Raw genomic sequence first — 20138 nt, 5'->3', positions numbered from 1 at the left:
GAGGTTAATATTCAGGCCTTTTTAGGCTATAATACAATTTGCCGGGCTGCTAAGTAGCCATTTTTACATTTTGCCTTTCTCTTGCACTGTTCAAACACTTGCAGGTAAAAACCTGCTAGGGGAGTAGCCAAATTGGGTCATTCTTTTTCTTTCTGGTGACCGTGTGTCTGATGGAGATACTTCCCCTGCCAGACATTGCTGCAGGGACACTGCAGCTGCCACTCTTGTACATTTCTTGGGACACTCAGGCCTTTTAGAACTTACAAGGTTGCTGCTAGTCCTGGACATAGTCTTCATTGGTAGCTAAGATTAAGAAAGAAACAAAAGTGGCAGAAGTCTTGTGCTCATGGCCATATGGAGGGAGGCTGGGTAAAGAAGTGGGACCTGCAGCCTCCTCCATCCAGCTGAGAAGGCAGTCAGGTAGTCCTCATGCTTCAAACCCATTTCGTTGTTGGCCAGCTACAATTGTTCAGCATCGAGATAGAATCTTCCTCTAACTTTCTTTCTTTTCATTTCTTTGGTTCTAGGTTTGCCCTCTGTAGTAACACAGAATAAGTCCACTCAACAAACATTCTATATGAAATCTTTTCAAATACTTGAAAACATTTCAGACTTTGGCATTTCATTGACTTGTTGGCTTTTTAATTAATGATTACCCATCCTCAAAATTGTTTCTACCTCAGATCCACCTGTATATTGAGCCTGAAGCTGAAAGGTCATTTTCTCACTCTGGTTGTCCTTCTGAGTTTTCACTGCCTGGCTAAGCCCTTTTCCACTGCTCCTTCTCCCTTTCCTAACCTAGGTGCCTGGCCTAAACTACCATTATGTTTTTTCTTTCTTTTTTTTTTTTTTGGTGGGGCAATGGGGGTTAAGTGACTTGCCCAGGGTCACACAACTAGTAAGTGTTAAGTGTCTGAGGCCGGATTTGAACCCAGGTACTCCTGACTCCAGGGCCGGTGCTTTATCCACTGCGTCACCTAGCCGCCCCATGTTTTTTCAGATTGGCCTTTCTTCCCAACCTTCTGGCTTACTTTGGCCAGCCTGAGGTTTCCTGAACCCCTTTGTTTTGTCCATTCCCCTTCAGGCTGTAAAACTCCAGTCTGTCATGAATTGGGTTTTGTCCAGCTAACATAACTTCTCTAAATTCTCAAAGAGTCATCACAGAGTATGGCAGGAAGGATGGCGCTGGTCAGAGGAGAGTGTAAAAAAAGCAGACATTTTTCTTTACCAGCAAAAGTGATCTAACAACACATAAAAACAATCTTACACCAACTACAGTAGTAAGTCATAGTCTACTTGAGCCGAGATTGAATACCACCACCTTCTCTGCTGAAAACAAACAAAACTCCTTCCCAAAGAGCATGCCAAAACAAAATAAACAAGCTTAAAAACACCTGTTCCTTAAAGCATTTGGGGATGATTAAAATCCTCTCTTTAGTAGCAGGTATGCCAAATACTCACAGCAGTAATGAGACAGAAAGGCCTCCCTAAAGTAATTGATCTTTGCAACCAGGGACACAGGAGCCAAGCCATAAGGGACTTCAGAATTTTATTGAAATTTTAGGTGCAGTTATTCTAAAATGTAATTTATATTTTTAAATGAAATTTATAACTTGGTTGGTTAGTATGATTTTAAAAAACCAAATACATTTCTAATTATAAAAACTAGATTTAATAACTTTGTAATGTTTTCATGGAAGAAAGGTGTCTTATTATTTTAGAAAAAATGAGAAAGTGCTATTGGGGGTCCGGATTTGCATTATGTTTCTGCTACTTACTACTTGTAGGACCATAGGTAAATCAGTCTGCTGTTCCGGGCCTCAGTTCCTTCAGCTATACAAATTAGGGACATGAACTAAATGATCTCTAAGGTGTCTTCCAGCTCTGCATTTCTGTGATCCTAGAAGGAACATGGGAAAAACTGGGGCTCTTAACAGAGTTTCTTAACTTAAAAAATTTTGATAACTGCATTTCAGTCAATTTGGTTTCCTTTGGAATCCTTTGTGGTTTTATGCATTTGAAAACATTATTATGAGAAAGGTTCATCAAACTGCCATAGGTGCCTGTGTCACAAAAACTGCTCTTGTGACCCCTCTGTCTCTCATCCGTGTTAGGGGACACCAGTACGCACAACAAATGCCTCCTTTTGACCCTTGGTAGGTAGCTTGGTGGATAGAGCCCTGGGCCTGGAGTTGGAAAGAACTGAGTTCAATTTGGCTTCAGACACTTACTAGCTATGCATATAACCTTGGCCAAGTCACTTAATCTGTTTGCCTCAGTTTCCTCATCTGCTTAATGAGAATAATAATAACACCTATCTCCCAGTGTTGTTCTGAGGATCAAATTAGATAATTGAAAAGTGCTTAGCACAGTGTCTGGTAGATAGTATTACATTGTGTTCTATTTTATTAACTATTATTGTTCAGTATGTGTGTGAAAGTCTCCTGTGCTTGGGAGTGGGTGAGAGATTGTATTTGTGTTTGAAAGAGGATGTGTGACCAATGCAAACTAAGTGAAAGGGGAGGAAAAAAGGAGCAGGAGGGCTAAAATATAAAGGCATGAAGACATAAAAGTTCACATTTGTATCCATAGAAATACAAAAACATGTATTAGCTTGAGTAAATGAAATAATCGTAGACCTTAATGTTACTTCCCATAGACAAAGGAAGTTAAATTAAATAAGGCTAAATCTAATTATTTTTATAAAACATGTTTATCTATAATCTAAAAATTTAGAATTTTATAACGATTGCACTATTAACAGTATCTTATTGAAATTGTAGATATAATTATTCCAAAATAAGGTTTATATTATAAATGAAATCTATAGTTATATGTTGGTTAGTATTATTTTTAAAAGTAAATGCATTTTTGATTATAAAAGTTAGATCTAATAATTTGAGCAATGTTTTCACTTATTTTAAAATTGTAATTATTTTTAAAAATCCAGTTTGTAGCACAATGTAATATTGTGTCTCTTTTTTTTCCCTGCAGGAAACTCATGAATTGGTTACCTAAGTCAAATGCAGCCAAGGTGATGGAGCAGCTATTCCAGAATGCCCCTTCTGCTAAAAATTAAATAAAATAATTCCATTGCACCTCATAGAACAAACAGGGGGTGGAAAATTACTGCTTTTGCAAAAGCAAACTACAAAATTACTATACTTACAAAACTTTTCTGGAAAAACATTTCATGTTACTAAGTTACTGAAGGAATAACCTTTTTTTTGACCTGTTGCAACTGTGTGAAGCGAATAATCGCCATATTAAAAGAGGACTTATATATGTTAGATGATTTTATTTTTCTAGCAAATTGTTATTTCATAGAAATCATGATATAAACATTAGAGAGAAAAAACCCAATAACTGAAGTCAGTATATGTCAAGATGACCTCTGAAGAAATGGTAGCTGCTGTTCTTGTTCCTGTGACACAGAAGAAAGTGATAGCTGCTCACTCGGCCACAGATGAAGGTAGTGAACATGCCTCTGACATCAGTGTTATAAAAAGACATACTAATAAAGTAAACAAAGAAATCCCTCATACTCTCTCATGCTTAAACAGATTTAGAGAAGAACATACTGAAAGTTCTTTGCCCAAGATTTTCTCACTATCAGGTAAAGAAGCAACGAGTGATAACAATACCCATGAAAACTTTGGGGAGCGAAGTGTGCCAGATTCCATGGAATATATTAACATTAACTGTAACAATGTGCCTAATAACTGTCAGAGTTCACATAGCCAGTTCTATAAATCATGTGACTCTATATCAGAAGAAAACCTGTGTTTGGATACTGGAATTTCATCTTCACTGGAAAGAAACATATTTTCTGGAATTAAACTGGAAGTAGATGAGCCTTCAGTAGAAACCAATCCTATAAGAAGTCCATCAGCAATTATTCAGACTAGCAGAGATCATTCTGATAACATGGCTATATTTCATTTTCATTATGCAGTTGAGAGAAATCTATCAAAGACTTTTTGTACCATATCTGATGGCTTAATTTTAGATGGTTGTGGCAACTGTGTACAACTCCCCAATATTAGAGATGATCCAAAGGGCAATTACTCTGCATATACTTGTAGCTTAATGGAACTGGCAAATGACTGTGACAGTAAGAATGGACTGAAGAGATGTGATAACTATGATGCCTTAAGTGAGAAATATTTATGCTTAGAAAGATCTTGCCAGAAGGTTCAAATGGTAGGTTCAAATAAAAGCTTCTATGGCGATAATCTTCCTGGAAGAATGCCCACAAAGGCCATTTTGAGTCATTTGGAAGATTGTACTGATAATTTTGAAGAAGATATGGAGGAGGATTTTTTAAAAAACAAAAAGGAGAGGTCCACTTTGTTAATTAGAAGATTTTGCAAAAATGATAAAGAAGTTAAGAAATCTGTTTATACTGGAACCAGAGCAATTATGAGAACCCTACCTTCTGGGCACATAGGGCCTGGAGCTTGGAGTTATATTGAACAGAAAAGAAATCATGACATTAAGAACATTAGTAGTTCAGCAGAGCATATAGCAACACTACAGATTAGGCAAGATGTGAATCTCTGTCTTGGAAAATCCCAGTGGTATCTGGTAAGACTTCAATGTTTCTTTTGAATATCTTGTTTAATTTTATTCTTTTCCAGTCTTACTCTCCTTTTACTGAATTGCTGAAAAGTTTCAAATTTATGTAAGTTATAACTTGTTATTGATGGAATAATACAGTGCAATCTTCAATTGATTTAACATAGTGTTGACTGCCTAAAATCTTGAAAAAGAGTCTAATAACTTATGTGACTCCTAGAGGGTTTCTGAAAGATGGAGCTGTTCTGTTGCAATTGACAGTTGTCAGTTGAGTTGGATCAGCATTGCAGGGTAATTTATAAATGTGCATAAGTGTATGTACATATATGTATGTTGTTATAGGGGTTGGAAGAGTATATTTGTGGGGGATAGAGGAGTCAGAAACATTGGCTGTCCAAATGCAGGGGTGGGATGGAGGACATTGGCGAGGGTAAAGATTGTCATTTTCTCATATCTGTTTTTTCTCAGCCTTCCAGCTATCGAAGCCAGTACCCTATGATTAAAAAAAATAAAAACAAAAACATGGTTATATATCTTTTAGTTGACCCATTTAGAAGTCACTTTTCCTGGTCTCTAATGAAAGCTTGAGTTTGAAGGAGGAAACTGTAGATGTTACTGCTTTTCATATGCGTTGGAAGCTTGTCTACCGTTTCTCTTTTTCTCCTTTCAAAAACTCCTCAAAACTCCCCATATATGGGAAAAAAACAAACCAAGAACACCCTCAATTTTTGATCTTATGTTAACTTCCTCTCTTTCTAGGATGAGAAGAAAGACCATTCCCAGGGACTTTGTGGCCAGTCCAAGCCATGCCATGTTATACTAGTCATGTACCTCTGGTTTTTTAGTTGGTCAGTATCCTTCTTCATAGTGTCACCCAGAACTGGATATAATACTTCTGATGTGGTGTGATCAGTACTGATACAATGGAACTTTTTGCCTTTACTGTAGTAGAAATTATATATTGAATGGAAAGAGCTGTGGGTTTTGAATCTGTGACCTTGGTTTTGAATTTTGGCCTGCCACTTTTATACCCTATATAAAATACCCTCTGAGCCTCCATTTCCTCATCTGCAAAATGAATTAGTTGGACTGGATGGTTTCTAAAGTTCCTTCTAAGCATATAACCTATCCATCCTACTTCATAGCTTTTTTAAGGATCAAATGAAACTACACACAGACACACAAACACACACATGTATGTGAAAGTGCTTTAAAAATTACATATTGCCATACAAATATAAAATGATGATGGTAGCTCTTTAGAAAGAAGGAAGTTTAATTGGATTAAAGTTTTCTCCTGAAAGTGTTATGAAAATCAGAGGGGCAGAGGTGAAAAATAGTGACAACTCTGGAAACATAATTTTTAATTTCAAAAGGCCCCTTGATGAAGACTTTGTCATCTTTGAGGTTTTTCTTTTTTTTTTTTTTAAGAATTTGGTTTTATGTTGATAATTTGGCCATAGTAGATTACAATTCTTAGGAAATTGATTCTTGGCATTAGCAGTTATTTCTGTTTTGACAAAACAGTGGACTAACATTTTTCCAAGATGTATTCCAGAGTCAGAACAGCAGAAATATATGGCAAGTTACGATGAAAGAGGGATGATTGAAGTTCAGGGCCAGTGCTTTATCCACTGTGCCATCTAGCTGCCCCCAAGTCTTTTTTTAAAAAAATTATTAATATTTTTTGTTTTTTACATCATCAGACATTCTCTCAGTATCCCTTCCCTCTTCTAGAGAGCCATCTATATAAAAATATTTTTTAAAAATAGGAGGAGAAAAAAATCACAACTAATCAATACATAGGAAAAATTAGAAAGTATATGCTCCAAAACCTTGGACTTCCCACCTCAGCAAAGAAATAGGGTGGAGCTATTTTCTCATATCTCTTATTTGGAGGCATGCTTGTTCTTTATAATTTTGCAATTACCTAATTTTATTGCACTTTATTGCAATTCATAGGTATTGTGGTATTTTACAAATGAGCTGGAGAAGAACATGGCAAACCACTTCAGTATTTTTGCCAAGAAAATCCCAAATGGAATCACAGAGAATCAGACACAACTGAAACAAATGAACAACAAGCTAGAGCTAGAAGGGACTTAAGAGGCCGTCTCTCTAACCTCTTCAATTTATAAATGAAGAAACCAAGAGCCAGAAATATTAAATGATTTGCCCATGGTCACACAGGTACTGTTAGAGGAGGGATTTCAAATCAGGTTCTCTGATTTCAGAATCAATATTCTTTACATTATACCATAATGACTACTTGGGCAGATGGAGTGGGTTTCATGATATATTTTTTCTATAGATATTGTGACTATGCATGCTCTTGTGGCAACCCTTCATACTGCTGCATCAGATTCCTAAATGACAAGGTTGTAACTCCAGTGAGCCTTGTGTAGTTGCAATTTTTGTCCCCCATCTTGTCCTTGTTGAATTTAAATAACTTACTTGGGCACAGAATTACTCTGGGTATATGAAGCCATGTCAGAATTAATGATATACTCTAGTTATAAGGAATAAATGGATTATTGGACCAGCTCCCATTTCTAATCATAGTGTTAATTAAGAATCAATTCATCGGGGCAGCTAGGTGGCGCTGTGGATAAAGCACTGGCCCTGGATTCAGGAGGACCTGAGTTCAAATCCGGCCTCAGACGCTTGACATTTACTAGCTGTGTGACCCTGGGCAAGTCACTTAACCCCAATTGCCTCACCAAAAAAAAAACAACAACAACAACAAAAAAACCCCAAAAGAATCAATTCATCAATCAAACATTTATTAAGTACTTACTATGTGTCAGGCACTGTGTTCAGCACTGGGAATACAAGCAGAAGGAAAAGACAGACCCTGCCCTCAAGAAGCTTACAGTCTAATAAAGGAGACAACATTCAAAAAAATACAAACAAGCAAGCCATATACAGGATAAATAAGAAATAATTAATAGAGGGAATGCGATAGAATTAAATGGGTTGGGAAAGACTTCCTGTAAAAGATAGGATTTTAGTCAGTACTTAAAAGAAACCAAGGAAATCAATAGGGAGAGTTGGGGAGGGTGGGATTGTTCTGGGAAAGGGGGTCAACCAGAGAAAATGCCTGGAGAAAAGAGATGGATTGTCTTGTTCATGGAACAGTCTGGAGACCAGTATCACTGGATCAAAGAGTACATGGTAGGGAGTAAGGTGTAAGAAGACTGGAAAAGTAGGAAGGGGCTAGGCTATGAAGGGGTTTAAATGCGAAAGAGAGCATCTTGTATTTGTTCCTGGAGGCAATAGCCACTGGAGTTTATTGATTTGGAGGAGGGGATGTGATATGATCTAACCTGTACTTTAGGAAAATCACTTTAGTAGCTGAATGGAGGATGTGGGGAGAGATTTGAGACAGGCAGGCCCACTAGTAGCTATTGCAATAATCTAAGAGTGAGGTGATGGGGGCTTGCACCAGAGCAATAGTAGGTGTCAGAGTAGAGAAGGGGATGTATTTGAGAGATGTTGCAGCAGTGAAGTAGGTGAAATTGACAGGCCTTGACAACAGATATGGAAGGGGCAGGTAAAAGAGAAAGTGAGGAGTCTAGGATGACTCCTGGGTTTGAGCCTGAGGGACTGGGAGGGCAGTGTTATCCTCTACAGTAATGGGGAAGGTAGGAGGTGTAGGGGGAAAGACAATGAGTCCTGTTTTAGACATAATTCATGTAAGTTGTCTACTGGATATCTAGTTAGAGATGTTAGATTGTAGGACAGGAGAGAGTTTGGAACTGGATTGGTAGATTTGAGAATCTTCAGCATAGAGATGGTAATTAAATCCATGGGAGCTGATGAGATTACCAGTGAAATAATGTAGAGGGAGAAGAGGGCGCAGGACAGAACCCTGAAGGACCCCTACAATTAGAGGGCAGCAGCTAGATGAGAATCAAGCAAAGGATACTGAGGAGTAGTCAGATAGGTAGGAGGATAACCAAGAGACCAAGAGAGAGAAGAGAATATCAAGAAGGTGTGATGTTTAAAATCTAGATTGTGTGATCGCCTTAAATTAGAAGCTTCAGCACCAGTCTTTGGGCATAAAACATTTATTAAAGCATACAGATATTCACAAGAGTTCAGAAAGTTAAGAAAAAAGAAGTCCTACCTAGCCTAGAGTTCCAGCCTGGTTGGGTTCTTCCTCAAGTCCTCCTCCATCAAGAACTCCCTAGCAAGCTGATTGTGGAAGCTTTTTATAGGTCTGGAACAGAGGCAGTCCTTACACACTGCTTCAAGCTGATTGGTTGGTGTCATCCAAATCCATTGGTTTTGAAGGTGTTCTCAAGTTGAGTTCACAGTCTAGCTTCTGAGAACAAGACCTTCTTAAGGGATAGCCAGGTGTGATTACAATCCAGTTAACTTGAAGTAGGCTAATCAGCAGTCAATCACTCTCACTTGATTCAATCAGTCTAGATTAATCTCCAGGTGGGTCTTTGAGTATCTGCTAAATCCCATTATTTCATCACAGAGGAGATCATTGACACTTGATCAAAAGTGTCAAAAACTGCAGAAAGGTCAAGGAGAATGAGCATGGAGAGAAGGCCATTGGATTTAGCAAATAGATCTTTGGAGAGAGCAGTTTAAGTGGTATAATGAAGTCAGAAGGGAAGCATGGCCTTTGTGAGTTTAGCTACAAAGAGCAGGAGTTGTAGGACTTCTATAGCTAGCAAAGGTGGAAAGATCAAGTGAGAGTTTTTCTTCCCCCATGGGGGATACATGAGCATATTTGTATGTAGTAGGGAATGAACCAGTAGATGAGAGAGACTGAAAACAAGTGATACAGTGGGATAACAGAAGGGGCAGTCTGTTGGAGGTGACAGGATGGAATGAAATTGCTAGAGGAGTTAGCCTCCTCTCTGGTAAGGAGTAAAGCTACCTCAACTTGTGAGACAGGGGTAAAAGGAGGAGATGGCAGAGATATCTGAGTGATAGAAAATGAGGGAAAAGGGGGAAAAGGGAATTCATAAAAAATGACTTCATTTTTTTCTATAACATAAAGCAAGGGGGCTAGCTAGGTGGCGCAGTGGATAGAACACCGGCCCTGGATTCAGGAGGAGCTGAATTCAAATGCGGCCTCAGACACTTAACACTTACTGGCTGTGTGACCCTGGGCAAGTCACTTAACCCCAATTGCCTCACCCCCCCCAAAAAAAACCCCCAAAACCCCATAAAACAAGGGTTTCAACTGAGAGGGTGGAAGGAGGGGAAGCCATGGTTAATTTGAGGAGAAATAAAAAGGTTTGGAAGAGCTGCTATGGAGAGTAGGATAGTGAGTTGATAAAGGAGATATAGTAACATTGAATGCCCAGTTGAAGTTGTACACCATAAATTTGTAGTGGACCCATTCAGAATAGTTGAGTGCCTTTCTTCACCTTTCTTCATCAGCATGTATGTTGGAGTGAAGGTAGTAAATTTTTGAGTGATCCAAGTCTGAGATTTGGCAGAGAGGAATTGGCAATATGATAAGGGGCTAGGAATTCAAGAGAGAAAGACAGTAGAGAGTTCAATTGGTTCATCAAGGGAAAGGTCAAGATGGGGGAAAGTGGAGATTGTGACTAGTGTAGGAGAGATGATGAGAATTTAGGGGTGAAGTGATTTGCATGGTATGTTGTGAACAGAGGAAGGTTTCATAAGGGAAGGCAGAGGGAAAGGGGAAAAGCCATTAGATTATGGTCGAATGAGGGGGTTTCAGAATTCTTGAACACAGAGATGGTCCATTTGTGAATAAATGGCAAATTCAAGAGTATGACCATCTTTGTGGGTGGCTGAGGTGGGGTAGGAGGAGTAGGTCATGGGAGATGAATGGATTGAGGACCTGAGTGATTAGGGTATTTAAGTGGGAGTTAGTTTGTATGTTGAAGTCCCTACATATAGGGCAGAAGTTGGGGAGAAGAGGAAAACTGTGAGCCATATACCAAACTGATCAAGGAAGGAAGGGGTGTGACCTAAGCATATGGAGATAGCAGCTACCAAGATCTTGTAAGGGTGGTAGATATGAGTAGCATGAACCTCAAAAGTGGTTATTAAGTGATAGACATAAGGAGAGAACTGGGAAGTGGCAGTTCGGTGAAAGGAGCTTTCTGATTCCCCCTCCTTGACCAGTGAAATGAGGAAAATGAATGAAGGTGAAGCCAGTACTAGAAGGGGAGGATAGGAAAGCTGTGTCATTTATAGGGAACCAGGCTTCAGTAAGAGCTAGTCACTGGAAAGTGGAAGAGGGAAAGATTTAGGAGGAAGGAGTTGGTTGGCTATGAAACAGGTATCGGGGCACAGTGGAAGGGCTGGGTAGTGTTTGGTGTGGAGCCTTTTGGGTAGGAGGCTTGAATTGATTGGGACTCACCATCTTCATCACTTAAAAGTCTTATTAGTCTAGTCAACCATACAACAGTAACAGGTCATTCTTTTTTAAACAAAGGTAATTTGTATACAACCTTGCATGCTGATTTGTGTTGTCATATCTATTGCTAGTGATTTTCTTTTCATTTTCAAGTCTGTCTTACCACATGAAATCTGCTAGTTATAAGCTACTACTGGCAAAGTCTCTCCAAATCTCCTGTCACTTGCTCCCATTTGTTTAGAGGCAGTGAGGTGCCATGGAAAGAATAAATTTGGGATGACAAGACCAGAATTTCTTCCCATTTTATAGGTAACAAAAATAAAGTTCAAAAAGCTTCAGTGATTTCTAAAGTCACCTAGGCAATAAATGGTAGAGCTGGGATGAGGACTGAGGTATTCTGATAGCTCTCTTTCTGCTTCAAAGATATGTCATTTCGAGATATAGACATTCCATTGGCACAGATGGAAATTCCTCCTATGATGGCTCTTTCTGAGTTGCTGGAGCTGATAAAATTGTGTTAGTGGAAAGAAAGAAGTCATGTGTAACTTAACCTGGGCTAGTTCCCATATTTGATTGGTAGTTGACTATATTTTAAACCATCTAATTTCAAATGAGTAAGAATAGCCATATCTGAGATTTTATGTACCTTGAAATAAAGTAGGCTCCACTCACATCTGCTTCGTCAACATTGTGTTGCTGCTGATAGTCCTTCCTCCTAATTGCAGAGAAATCAGTTTTATATACACACTTTATTTACTAGCCCCTCTGGTTCTGCTAAAGCGGTCTATTGCAACTAGATATAGAAATAGCATTTATCTAGTCAAATAGCCCTACAGTCAGTTTCTGAGTTTTTTTGCTGCCTTTAATGTTGTTATTCTGTGTATTCAACACTTCCTAATTAAGGTCCGTACTTTATTTAATTTGACCTTTATGTGCTCATTCAGTTTTTGCTTGGTAACCAAACAGAATGAATCAAGTCCCTTTCCACCTTCCTAATTTGCTTATACTGTACTCTTTTTTTTTTTTTTTTTTTTTAGTGAGGCAATTGGGGTTAAGTGACTTGCCCAGGGTCACACAGCTAGTAAGTGTTAAGTGTCTGAGGCCGGATTTGAACTCAGGTATTCCTGACTCCAGGGCCGGTGCTCTATCCACTGTGCCACCTAGCTGCCCTTATACTGTACTCTTAATGATCTAGTAACACTGGTCTTCTTGCTGAAAACATTCCACCTCCTGACTTCTTACCTTTTTACTGGCTTTCCCCTATGTCTCAAAGGCCCTCCCTCCTTACCTCCACCTCCTGAATTTCTTTAAGTCCTTCAAGACTCGGCTTAAATCCCACCTTCTGCAAGAGGCCTTTCTTTTATAGCCAGAAGGACCTTAAGATGTCATCTGGTTCAGTATCCTCTTTTTAGATGAAGAAAATGAAGCCGAAGAAGTGAAATGACCTCCCCATACATAGTAATATTGAGAACTGGGACTGGAACCCAGGCCCTCTGGCTCTCCATCTAGTGCTCTTTCCCTTGCTTCAGGCTGTCCCCACTATGACACTTTTCTTGCAGTCTGATAGTTAGACTTTCCAGATACATGTAATAAAAATTTTTAAATCATCACAAATCTAGCCATTTGTCTAGGAAAAAACCCTCTATTAAAATCCAGCTAATGTGGAACTAACTTCTAAGATGCAGAAAGTGAAACATAACTTGAAGCAAACTTTTAAAGAAATGGAAGGGAAAAAAATAAAATAAAGAAATGGAAGAAACTAGGTTAACTGAATGGACTGTTATCTGTCTACTCTTAACATTTACCTTAAAATGCAGTTTATACTTGAACCTTTCTTTTTTGCTCAGAAGCCTTCTAGGAATATTTACTCTTTCTGGTGATTCTTTCAGTGCTTTTAAAAATGATCAAAATAACCTGCAAAATAAGGTGGAATTTCTCTTATTTTTTTTCTGGATTTTGTTAGTACTGTATAGAAATGTCAATTTTTATGGATTTATTTTGTAACAAATGGCATTGCCGAAGCTATTAATCAGCTTAGTTCATTTTTTTTTTTTTGCAGATTCTCAGGGGTTTCTAAATATACTATAATGTCATCTATGAAAAAGGATTTTGTTTTTCCTCTTTTCTGATGTTTACAGTTTTAATTTTGTTCTCTTGCCTTAATGCGATAGCTAGCATTTATGGAACTATGTTGTATAACACATATTTGGGCAAGGCCTTAGGAGCACTGGACAGCACTTTAGAACCAAGCTTGGGGGCTAAATCACCAGAAAAGCACAAAAATGTGGAAAATTTAGCAATAAATAGATGGCAAAAAGGACACTCGTTTACAATATGAGAGCTGAAAAAAAAAAAAGAGCATTGCCTTGGTTTACCCCAGCTGGGATCATGCATTAGGTGATTTAGCACATGTCCACCAAAAAAAACCCCCCAAAACAAAAAACTAACCCACCACCAAAATGTATCATGGGTATTGATTTTGGAGTTACAAATAAATTTTAACAAGTAGATGAATTTGTAAGGGTATAAACAAGGGACAAAGGCTTGAGTGAAGGAAATAGGTATGCTTTTTTCCCTGGGGCAGGTGGAGAGAAGGAAAGAGAGGTATACTCAAGAACTGTCTAGGTACAGTCTAGAGTGCTTCACTCAAATTAATCTTATCCAAATGTAAAGAACTTAAAGAAGAGCCAGAAAAGGATTTGGAGAAAGGAATAGTCTGAAAAACATAGGGCAAATGGTGAACTTGCTTTCTTGAACTTCATTCTTCAATGCAAGAAATTTTCTCAGTCCTTATCCTCTTTGTTACATTTGACACTTTTGACCAACTTCTTTTTATTCTTTCTTGTCTTCTTTAGCATGGCTATTTTCCAAATTTCTAGCTGAGAATGGGGCTGGGGTTGGGGGTTGGGGAACAAACAAAACAACCAAAGGAGCATAATAAAGCTACAACCAAAATGGGGTTTTAGATTATGTATAGCTTTAATTTTCCATGCTATCCTGTGATTTTATTACAACTATTTTATACAGTTGTGATAGTTGTCATTAGGTCAGAGTCCCGAATATTATACATTATCCCTAGCAACAAGATTGATTTAAAAAAAAAATCCCATTATTCCTTATTATGTTCATCTGTCTTGTTTTTGCCATGTTTGGTACTACTAGTTTTTTTCTTCTCTCTATGCCTGTGTTAATCTCACTCTGCTATTTTCTTCAAAGGAGTCAGGGAATAAGCCTTCTAGGACTTGACTGGTTAGATCAAAATGTTATTACATTTAGGGTTGTACCCCTGAGTCGCCTACTCCGCTTCATTCCATTATTTTACCACAGAATGACTTCCTGGACTCTGATGCCTAATTGCTGGTTACCAATTAATGAGACAAGTGTATGAGACCTTTAGGAAAAATCTATCACCATGACCAGAAAAGCTGTTAAAAGTATGTATTGATCTCAGATCTTCAGTCACTCTGAACTTACAGTACTTCTCAGTGGCTAACAGTGACAGAGTTCAATAGCATTCTGCTGAAACTCTCAGACAAAGGGAAGCCAACAGACCTAAACCTGGGTCAGGAACTTGTACCGCTCTGACTAGGAGGGCAGTGAACTTGCAGGACCCCAGACCAAGCTATGCAGTAGAAGAACATAAAAAGAACAAAAGCTTGGGCTGGACGTCACCCCTGGAAGTGTGCCGAGCTCAGGACTAACATAGTCCAAGGTCAAGCATTAGGCTGAAAGAGTAAGCAAGCAGAAAAAAAGAATATGATCATAAAGAACTACAGTGGTGATAGGAAAGAAGACGACGATGATTTGAAAGCATTTATGAGCCGAGCTTCAGAGAAAAATACAGATTGAACACAGGCCCAACAAAAACTCCTGGAAGAGTGAAAGTTTAGGGGAAAAGAACAAAATACAAATCGAGCTGGTGATACTTGAGAACCAGCATGTTCATTTAAAAGGAAAACTACTCTCAGGTCTCTGGGTCGCTTTCCTTACTTGCCTTATTTTTATCTCCTTACCCAGTGAATTCAGTTTTCCTTAGTGCTGAGAGTCATGGACAGTTATTCACATGACATTTCATCCTCTATGTCTGTGCCTTTGCACAGACTGTCTCCATGTGGAATATATTCCCTCCTCACTTTTTAGAGTCTTCAGTTTCCTTCAAAGTTTGACCCTATAGAAATTTAGCTTTTGCAGGGGTTGAACTTTGAAGAAGGTGCCATCTTCTATAAGAGCCTTCCTGATTCTCCTAGATCCTTGTGCCAGATACAAGATAGGACTCTGAAGTTAATAGACAGTTTAAAAAAAACAAATATTCCATTTCTGCCTACATTTTATGTGACAACTTGTACCACTAGGTATTGGGGAAAATAGAGATTTGGGATATGGCACAGTCCCTATTTTATGATAGTAATTGTTTAATGGATATAACGCTATATGACAGATATATTAGGTTCAAAACAAAGTGCTATATAAGAGACAAGGGAGAAAAGATTGTTAAAAACCTTGGGAAGATAGAAAAGTCTTTCAGGTCCCACATAACTTTCTTTTCAGGGTTTTTTTTTCCTGTGGTAGCAAAATCTTGGTCCTTTGTGGGTGGATATGAACCCACTCCCCTTAGTCTCGTTAGCTTGGTTGCCATAACAAGTGAGTATATCTTTAGTGAGTTTTAAACTAATAAGTTTAGAATTAGAATGAGCTTTTAAAAAAAAAACTCCTTCTAGAATAGAATTTTTATTGTTAAGGAACTGCCACCAGAAGGAAGAAGATATAATCTGGAAAAACTGAAAATGTAAGTTTTGGGTTTTGCCAAACACCCCACTCTGTTGGCTTTGAGTGCACAAATATGTATACTCCCAAAGTATTGCTGTTTTTAATTTGTTGCTTGTTTTTGAAATTTATATACATATTCACATGTATGTATGTATGTCTGTGTATATATCTATCTATCTCATGCCTTTAAAATTTAATGTTCTTCCTTTTTTCATTAATGATTAGGTTCAGGTTTGGAGGGTAGGTCATTGGTTTGTATCTTGAGGTCCTTTGCTGTTCAGAACACATTATTCCATTCTTTCCCTTGGTTTCTGGTGAGTTTTGTGTTTTTTCTTTTCCTCTTTATTTGAAGGTCTTTCTCCTGGATCATTTGCAGAATTTATTGTCATTAGAATTGTCCAATTTAACCACTCTGTGTCTTGAAGTTTTCAATGTAAATGTTTTTTGTTTTGTTTTTGTTAGGTTTATTTGTGGGTTCTTTCATTGGGCACTTTGTTTTCTATGTTCAGAAGTTTTTAACAGTTTTTTTGTATTATTTCTTTCATTGTGCCGTTTAGGTATTTTGACTTCTGTTCTTCTGGGAGATTATAGTCCTTAAATTGTCTCTAACCATCTTGTCTTTCAGATCCATTTTGTTTTGTTTGAATAGAGAACATATTTACTTTTTAATGTTATTGCTTTTTACTTTTCTTCTTCTAGATTTTCCTTCACTTCTGTGATTTACATCTGTACTCAGTTACTCTCTCTTGCATTTTTTTGGGGGTGAGATGTACTGCCATGTTTTCAACTTTTTCCATATTTGTGTGAATACCCAGGCAGTTCCCAGTATGTTCCAGCCACAATTTAATTTTTGTTCTAGGAGGTTTAGGGTCAACTTTTTCTATTCTACCAATTATTTTTGCTGTGCAAATAATAAATTATATTTTCACAATTCTTATTTCTTTTTTAAACCTGTTAGGGATACTCTACTACGGTTTCATATTCTCTTGGGAATTGATTTATTTTCCATTATTTCACAATATTAATTCTTAGATATCTGGGTGTTGTAGCTGACCTGGAAGCTATACTCCCTTCTGTTATTAATATATTCCCCGCTGATTCATCTGCTTATGATCAGGGTCTTTAGCCTGGTTTTTGTCTTCCTGAGATCTTTTGTGATTTCAGTCTTTTTTTTTTTTCTTATAGTCCCTATTGCTCACTTTCTGATCCCTTCCTTTCTGGTGGTATTTTCCTTGGGGATTTTATCTCCTTCCATGATGGGCAGTTAATGTTTCACCAGCCTTAGTCTCTGTCTCACCTGAATTTTAAAGGAACAGAACCTGCCCTACCTAAATGAACTCGCCCTACCTAGATGCTGGGTGGGCTCTTTCCCTCAGAGTTAATGTTGTGCCACACAAATACAGATGCATGTCCTGCCTCAGTTCATTCTATTCCTCAGTTTTCTGGCTGAACTATGTTGTGTACCAGAGTACTACTGAACTGTTATTTTAGTCTCTTTTCTCCCCATGGGTTTTCTGAGCCACTGAGAGGAGTGTTAGGGGCTGTAAAGTTTTCTCTTTTAAGCCTGTGATTTAGCTTATGTAGTCCTGATGCTGGAGCTTGGTGGATGACAGGAAAGGGAGCCCTGAGTGACAGTTAAGGACTAGTGATTAGACTGCTTTTGTTAGTTCACAGAATTGTTACCTTACTTTATCTCTTGTGTATAATTTCTGTTTTTGAAAGGTTTAAGAGGGCGTGAAGATCAGAGAAAATGTTCAGTCCTTTGTCTTTTGGGTCACTTGACCCAAAACTCCATAAAATTTAATTTAAAAAAGGAAGTAAGCTTCCTTTGAGTAGGGCTTGTTTTATTCTTTTTATTTGTATCCCTAGAGCTTCACTCACTCCCTGACACATGGTAGCCACTTAATGAATACATGGTAGTTTTGCTGATTTATTTGTTAATTATAACCTCCGTGGACCTCAGTTTTCTCATTTACCAGGGCCCTTCCAGATCTAATATTCTGTGACTTTGTATTTTCTTGACCCTAACCCTCCTGGAACAAAAATGAAATTGTGGCTTGAAGATATTGGGAACTATACAGGTATTCATACAAATATATTTTATGTTGGCAGGATATCCAAAGTGTATTTGCTGGCAGAAGTTTAGTTAAACCATATTTGAAGTTGTCAGGCACTTTTAAACAAATGCTCAGGTAAACCGCTAACTAGTACTTCATTTTCCGCCCCCCCCCCCCAGCACTTCATAACAATAGCTATGGAATTTGGCTCAGACAATGAAACCTTCCTCTCTTCCCACCACTAGTCAAATCATAGTGAGTGATTGGAGTAAAGTAGTGGCTTCCTACAGGCTCTGAGAAAGTACATAACTAGAGCCCCCTCCACGGATCTCACGAAGATGGGTAAAGGGGCCTAGGAATTTTAGTTGAATTTTAAAACAATATGTATACTCTCTCCATCAAAACAAAATACAGCTCTTCAGTAAATGGTTTTTGGGTTTCTTTGACCCTCAAAACTCCTCAGTTTCCTGGTAATGAGTCTTGGGTAACCTAGGCAGATCTGTCATATATGAGGTCACACATCCAGGCTGCCTCTGGGCCTATACCCAAAGCCTTTCCTATTTGATGATCACTTCAGAGCCATGACTTGGTATCAGAACAGGACCTTAGTGGAGGGTGAAAGCCACTATAAAAGTTCATTCAAGGGGAAGCTAGGTGGTGCAGTGGATAAAGCACCAGCTCTGGATTCAGGAGGACCTGAGTTCAAATGTGACCTCAGACACTTGACACTTACTAGCTGTGTGACCCTGGGCAAGTCACTTAGCCCCCCATTGCCTTACCAAAAAAAAAAAAAAGTTCATTCACTTGAGTTCCTAATTTATAATGATTCATACTAGGTTATGAGTGAAAAATTTTAAGAGTAGCCAGTTTTCAATTCTCTGTATGTTGGTTATCTACAGGAAAGCTCTTCAGTGGTCCCAGGACCCCATGATTTAATTGAACTTCCCTTTAGCCCTCCAGTAGCATTTTGCATCTCTCATGGCACTTGTTTTGCATTCTAGTTACTTATGTGCACCCAGTTTCATCACCCAGATGGTACATGTTATTTATCTTTTTATCTTCCTTGTGTCTAATATAGTAGTTTTAATATAATATGTTGCTTACGGCATATTTGCTGACTTGAATTGTTGAGATGCCTCAATAAATTCCACATTCACCTTTCCCCACCTACTGTGTTTGGTGCAAGAATTTCTCCTACTTTTCTCGCTGTGTTTTGATTGATTTTCGTGCTTCTCTGTTGCCCTATGTACTTCAGTATTTTCTCGTATAGTCTGTATTTTTCTCTGTTGTCCTGGCCAGATACTGCCATCAGCTGGACGTTGGTGCAAAGGACAGAAATGAAACTGATTAATTAGAAGTGGGAGTTATCCTAATGTTTTCATTTAGGATGATCAATCAATCCCTATCCTTATCCCCTTCATTCAAGAAGCACTGCAGCCTGACTGGATAGGTGAGCTGGGAGAGCAGGGATGGCCAGTGGATGGTCAGGATTAGAACTCACATCAGCCTTGGTATTCCTGTAATAAGACAACTTATATTTATGTTTTTAAAACCCAAGACAGTCCACAGAAAAGTTAATGAAAGTAATAAGTGATTTAAGGAAAGGAGCAGATACTCTTTTTCTAAAATCATTTTCATTATATACAATAGCTGCAGAATATTAAAAAAAATAGGCATTAATGTATTATGGCATACAAAATGACCTATGCGAGGACAACTTGAAAATTATTTTGACAGAAATCAAGGAAGAACCAAACAAATGGAGAGAGGTTGAGAAATATAGTAAAAAATATGAATTATTCTCAAACAACTTTTATAGATTTAATGTAATAATGTAACATAATGTAGTGAATTAATTAGTAGGTTAGTCCAGTCCATTTATTTATTTATTTGTGTGTTTATTTACTTTTTTTTTTTACTTTTTTTTTTTTTAGTGAGGCAATTGGGGTTAAGTGACTTGCCCAGGGTCACACAGCTAGTAAGTGTTAAGTGTCTGAGGCCTGATTTGAACTCGGGTACTCCTGACTCCAGGGCCGGTGCTCTATCCACTGCGCCACCTAGCCGCCCTTATTTACTTTTAGTAGTGTTTAATCAACAAACATGATGAGATTCTTATATTCTATGTACCTCTCAGTCAGGTATATGACTTTAAAACTGTGATCTATTGTGAAAAACTACTTGCTAAAACCTGCCCTTCATATTAGGACTGGATCAAGTCTTATTTCCTTTAAAAAAATATGTATATATTTTGCTTTTATAACATATGTATATACTTTTATACATACATATTACATTTAGGTATTACATTATTCAATATATTTATATATTCGCTATTAACATTAACTAATTGATTGTAACTACACTTTATATAATTATAT

At 37.9% G+C, this 20138-nt stretch overlaps 1 protein-coding gene across 1 annotated transcript in view; it reads left to right on the top strand.

Annotated features, from left to right (window-relative positions):
* The window catches only part of PLCE1 (phospholipase C epsilon 1), a 336517-nt gene that overhangs the window by 48406 nt on the left and 267973 nt on the right, over positions 1–20138 (top strand). Inside the window, exon 2 of the mRNA XM_043983896.1 lies at positions 2995–4587. Within this exon, the coding sequence (XP_043839831.1) occupies positions 3388–4587 (1200 nt within the window). The 5' untranslated portion in view covers positions 2995–3387. The remainder of the gene's footprint in view (positions 1–2994; positions 4588–20138) is intronic.

The sequence above is a fragment of the Dromiciops gliroides genome, chromosome 2 (assembly GCF_019393635.1).
Source record: "Dromiciops gliroides isolate mDroGli1 chromosome 2, mDroGli1.pri, whole genome shotgun sequence".
Classification (NCBI taxonomy): domain Eukaryota; kingdom Metazoa; phylum Chordata; class Mammalia; order Microbiotheria; family Microbiotheriidae; genus Dromiciops; species Dromiciops gliroides.
The sequence above is the reverse complement of the archived record's forward strand: the minus strand, read 5'-3'. Positions and strand labels throughout refer to the sequence as shown.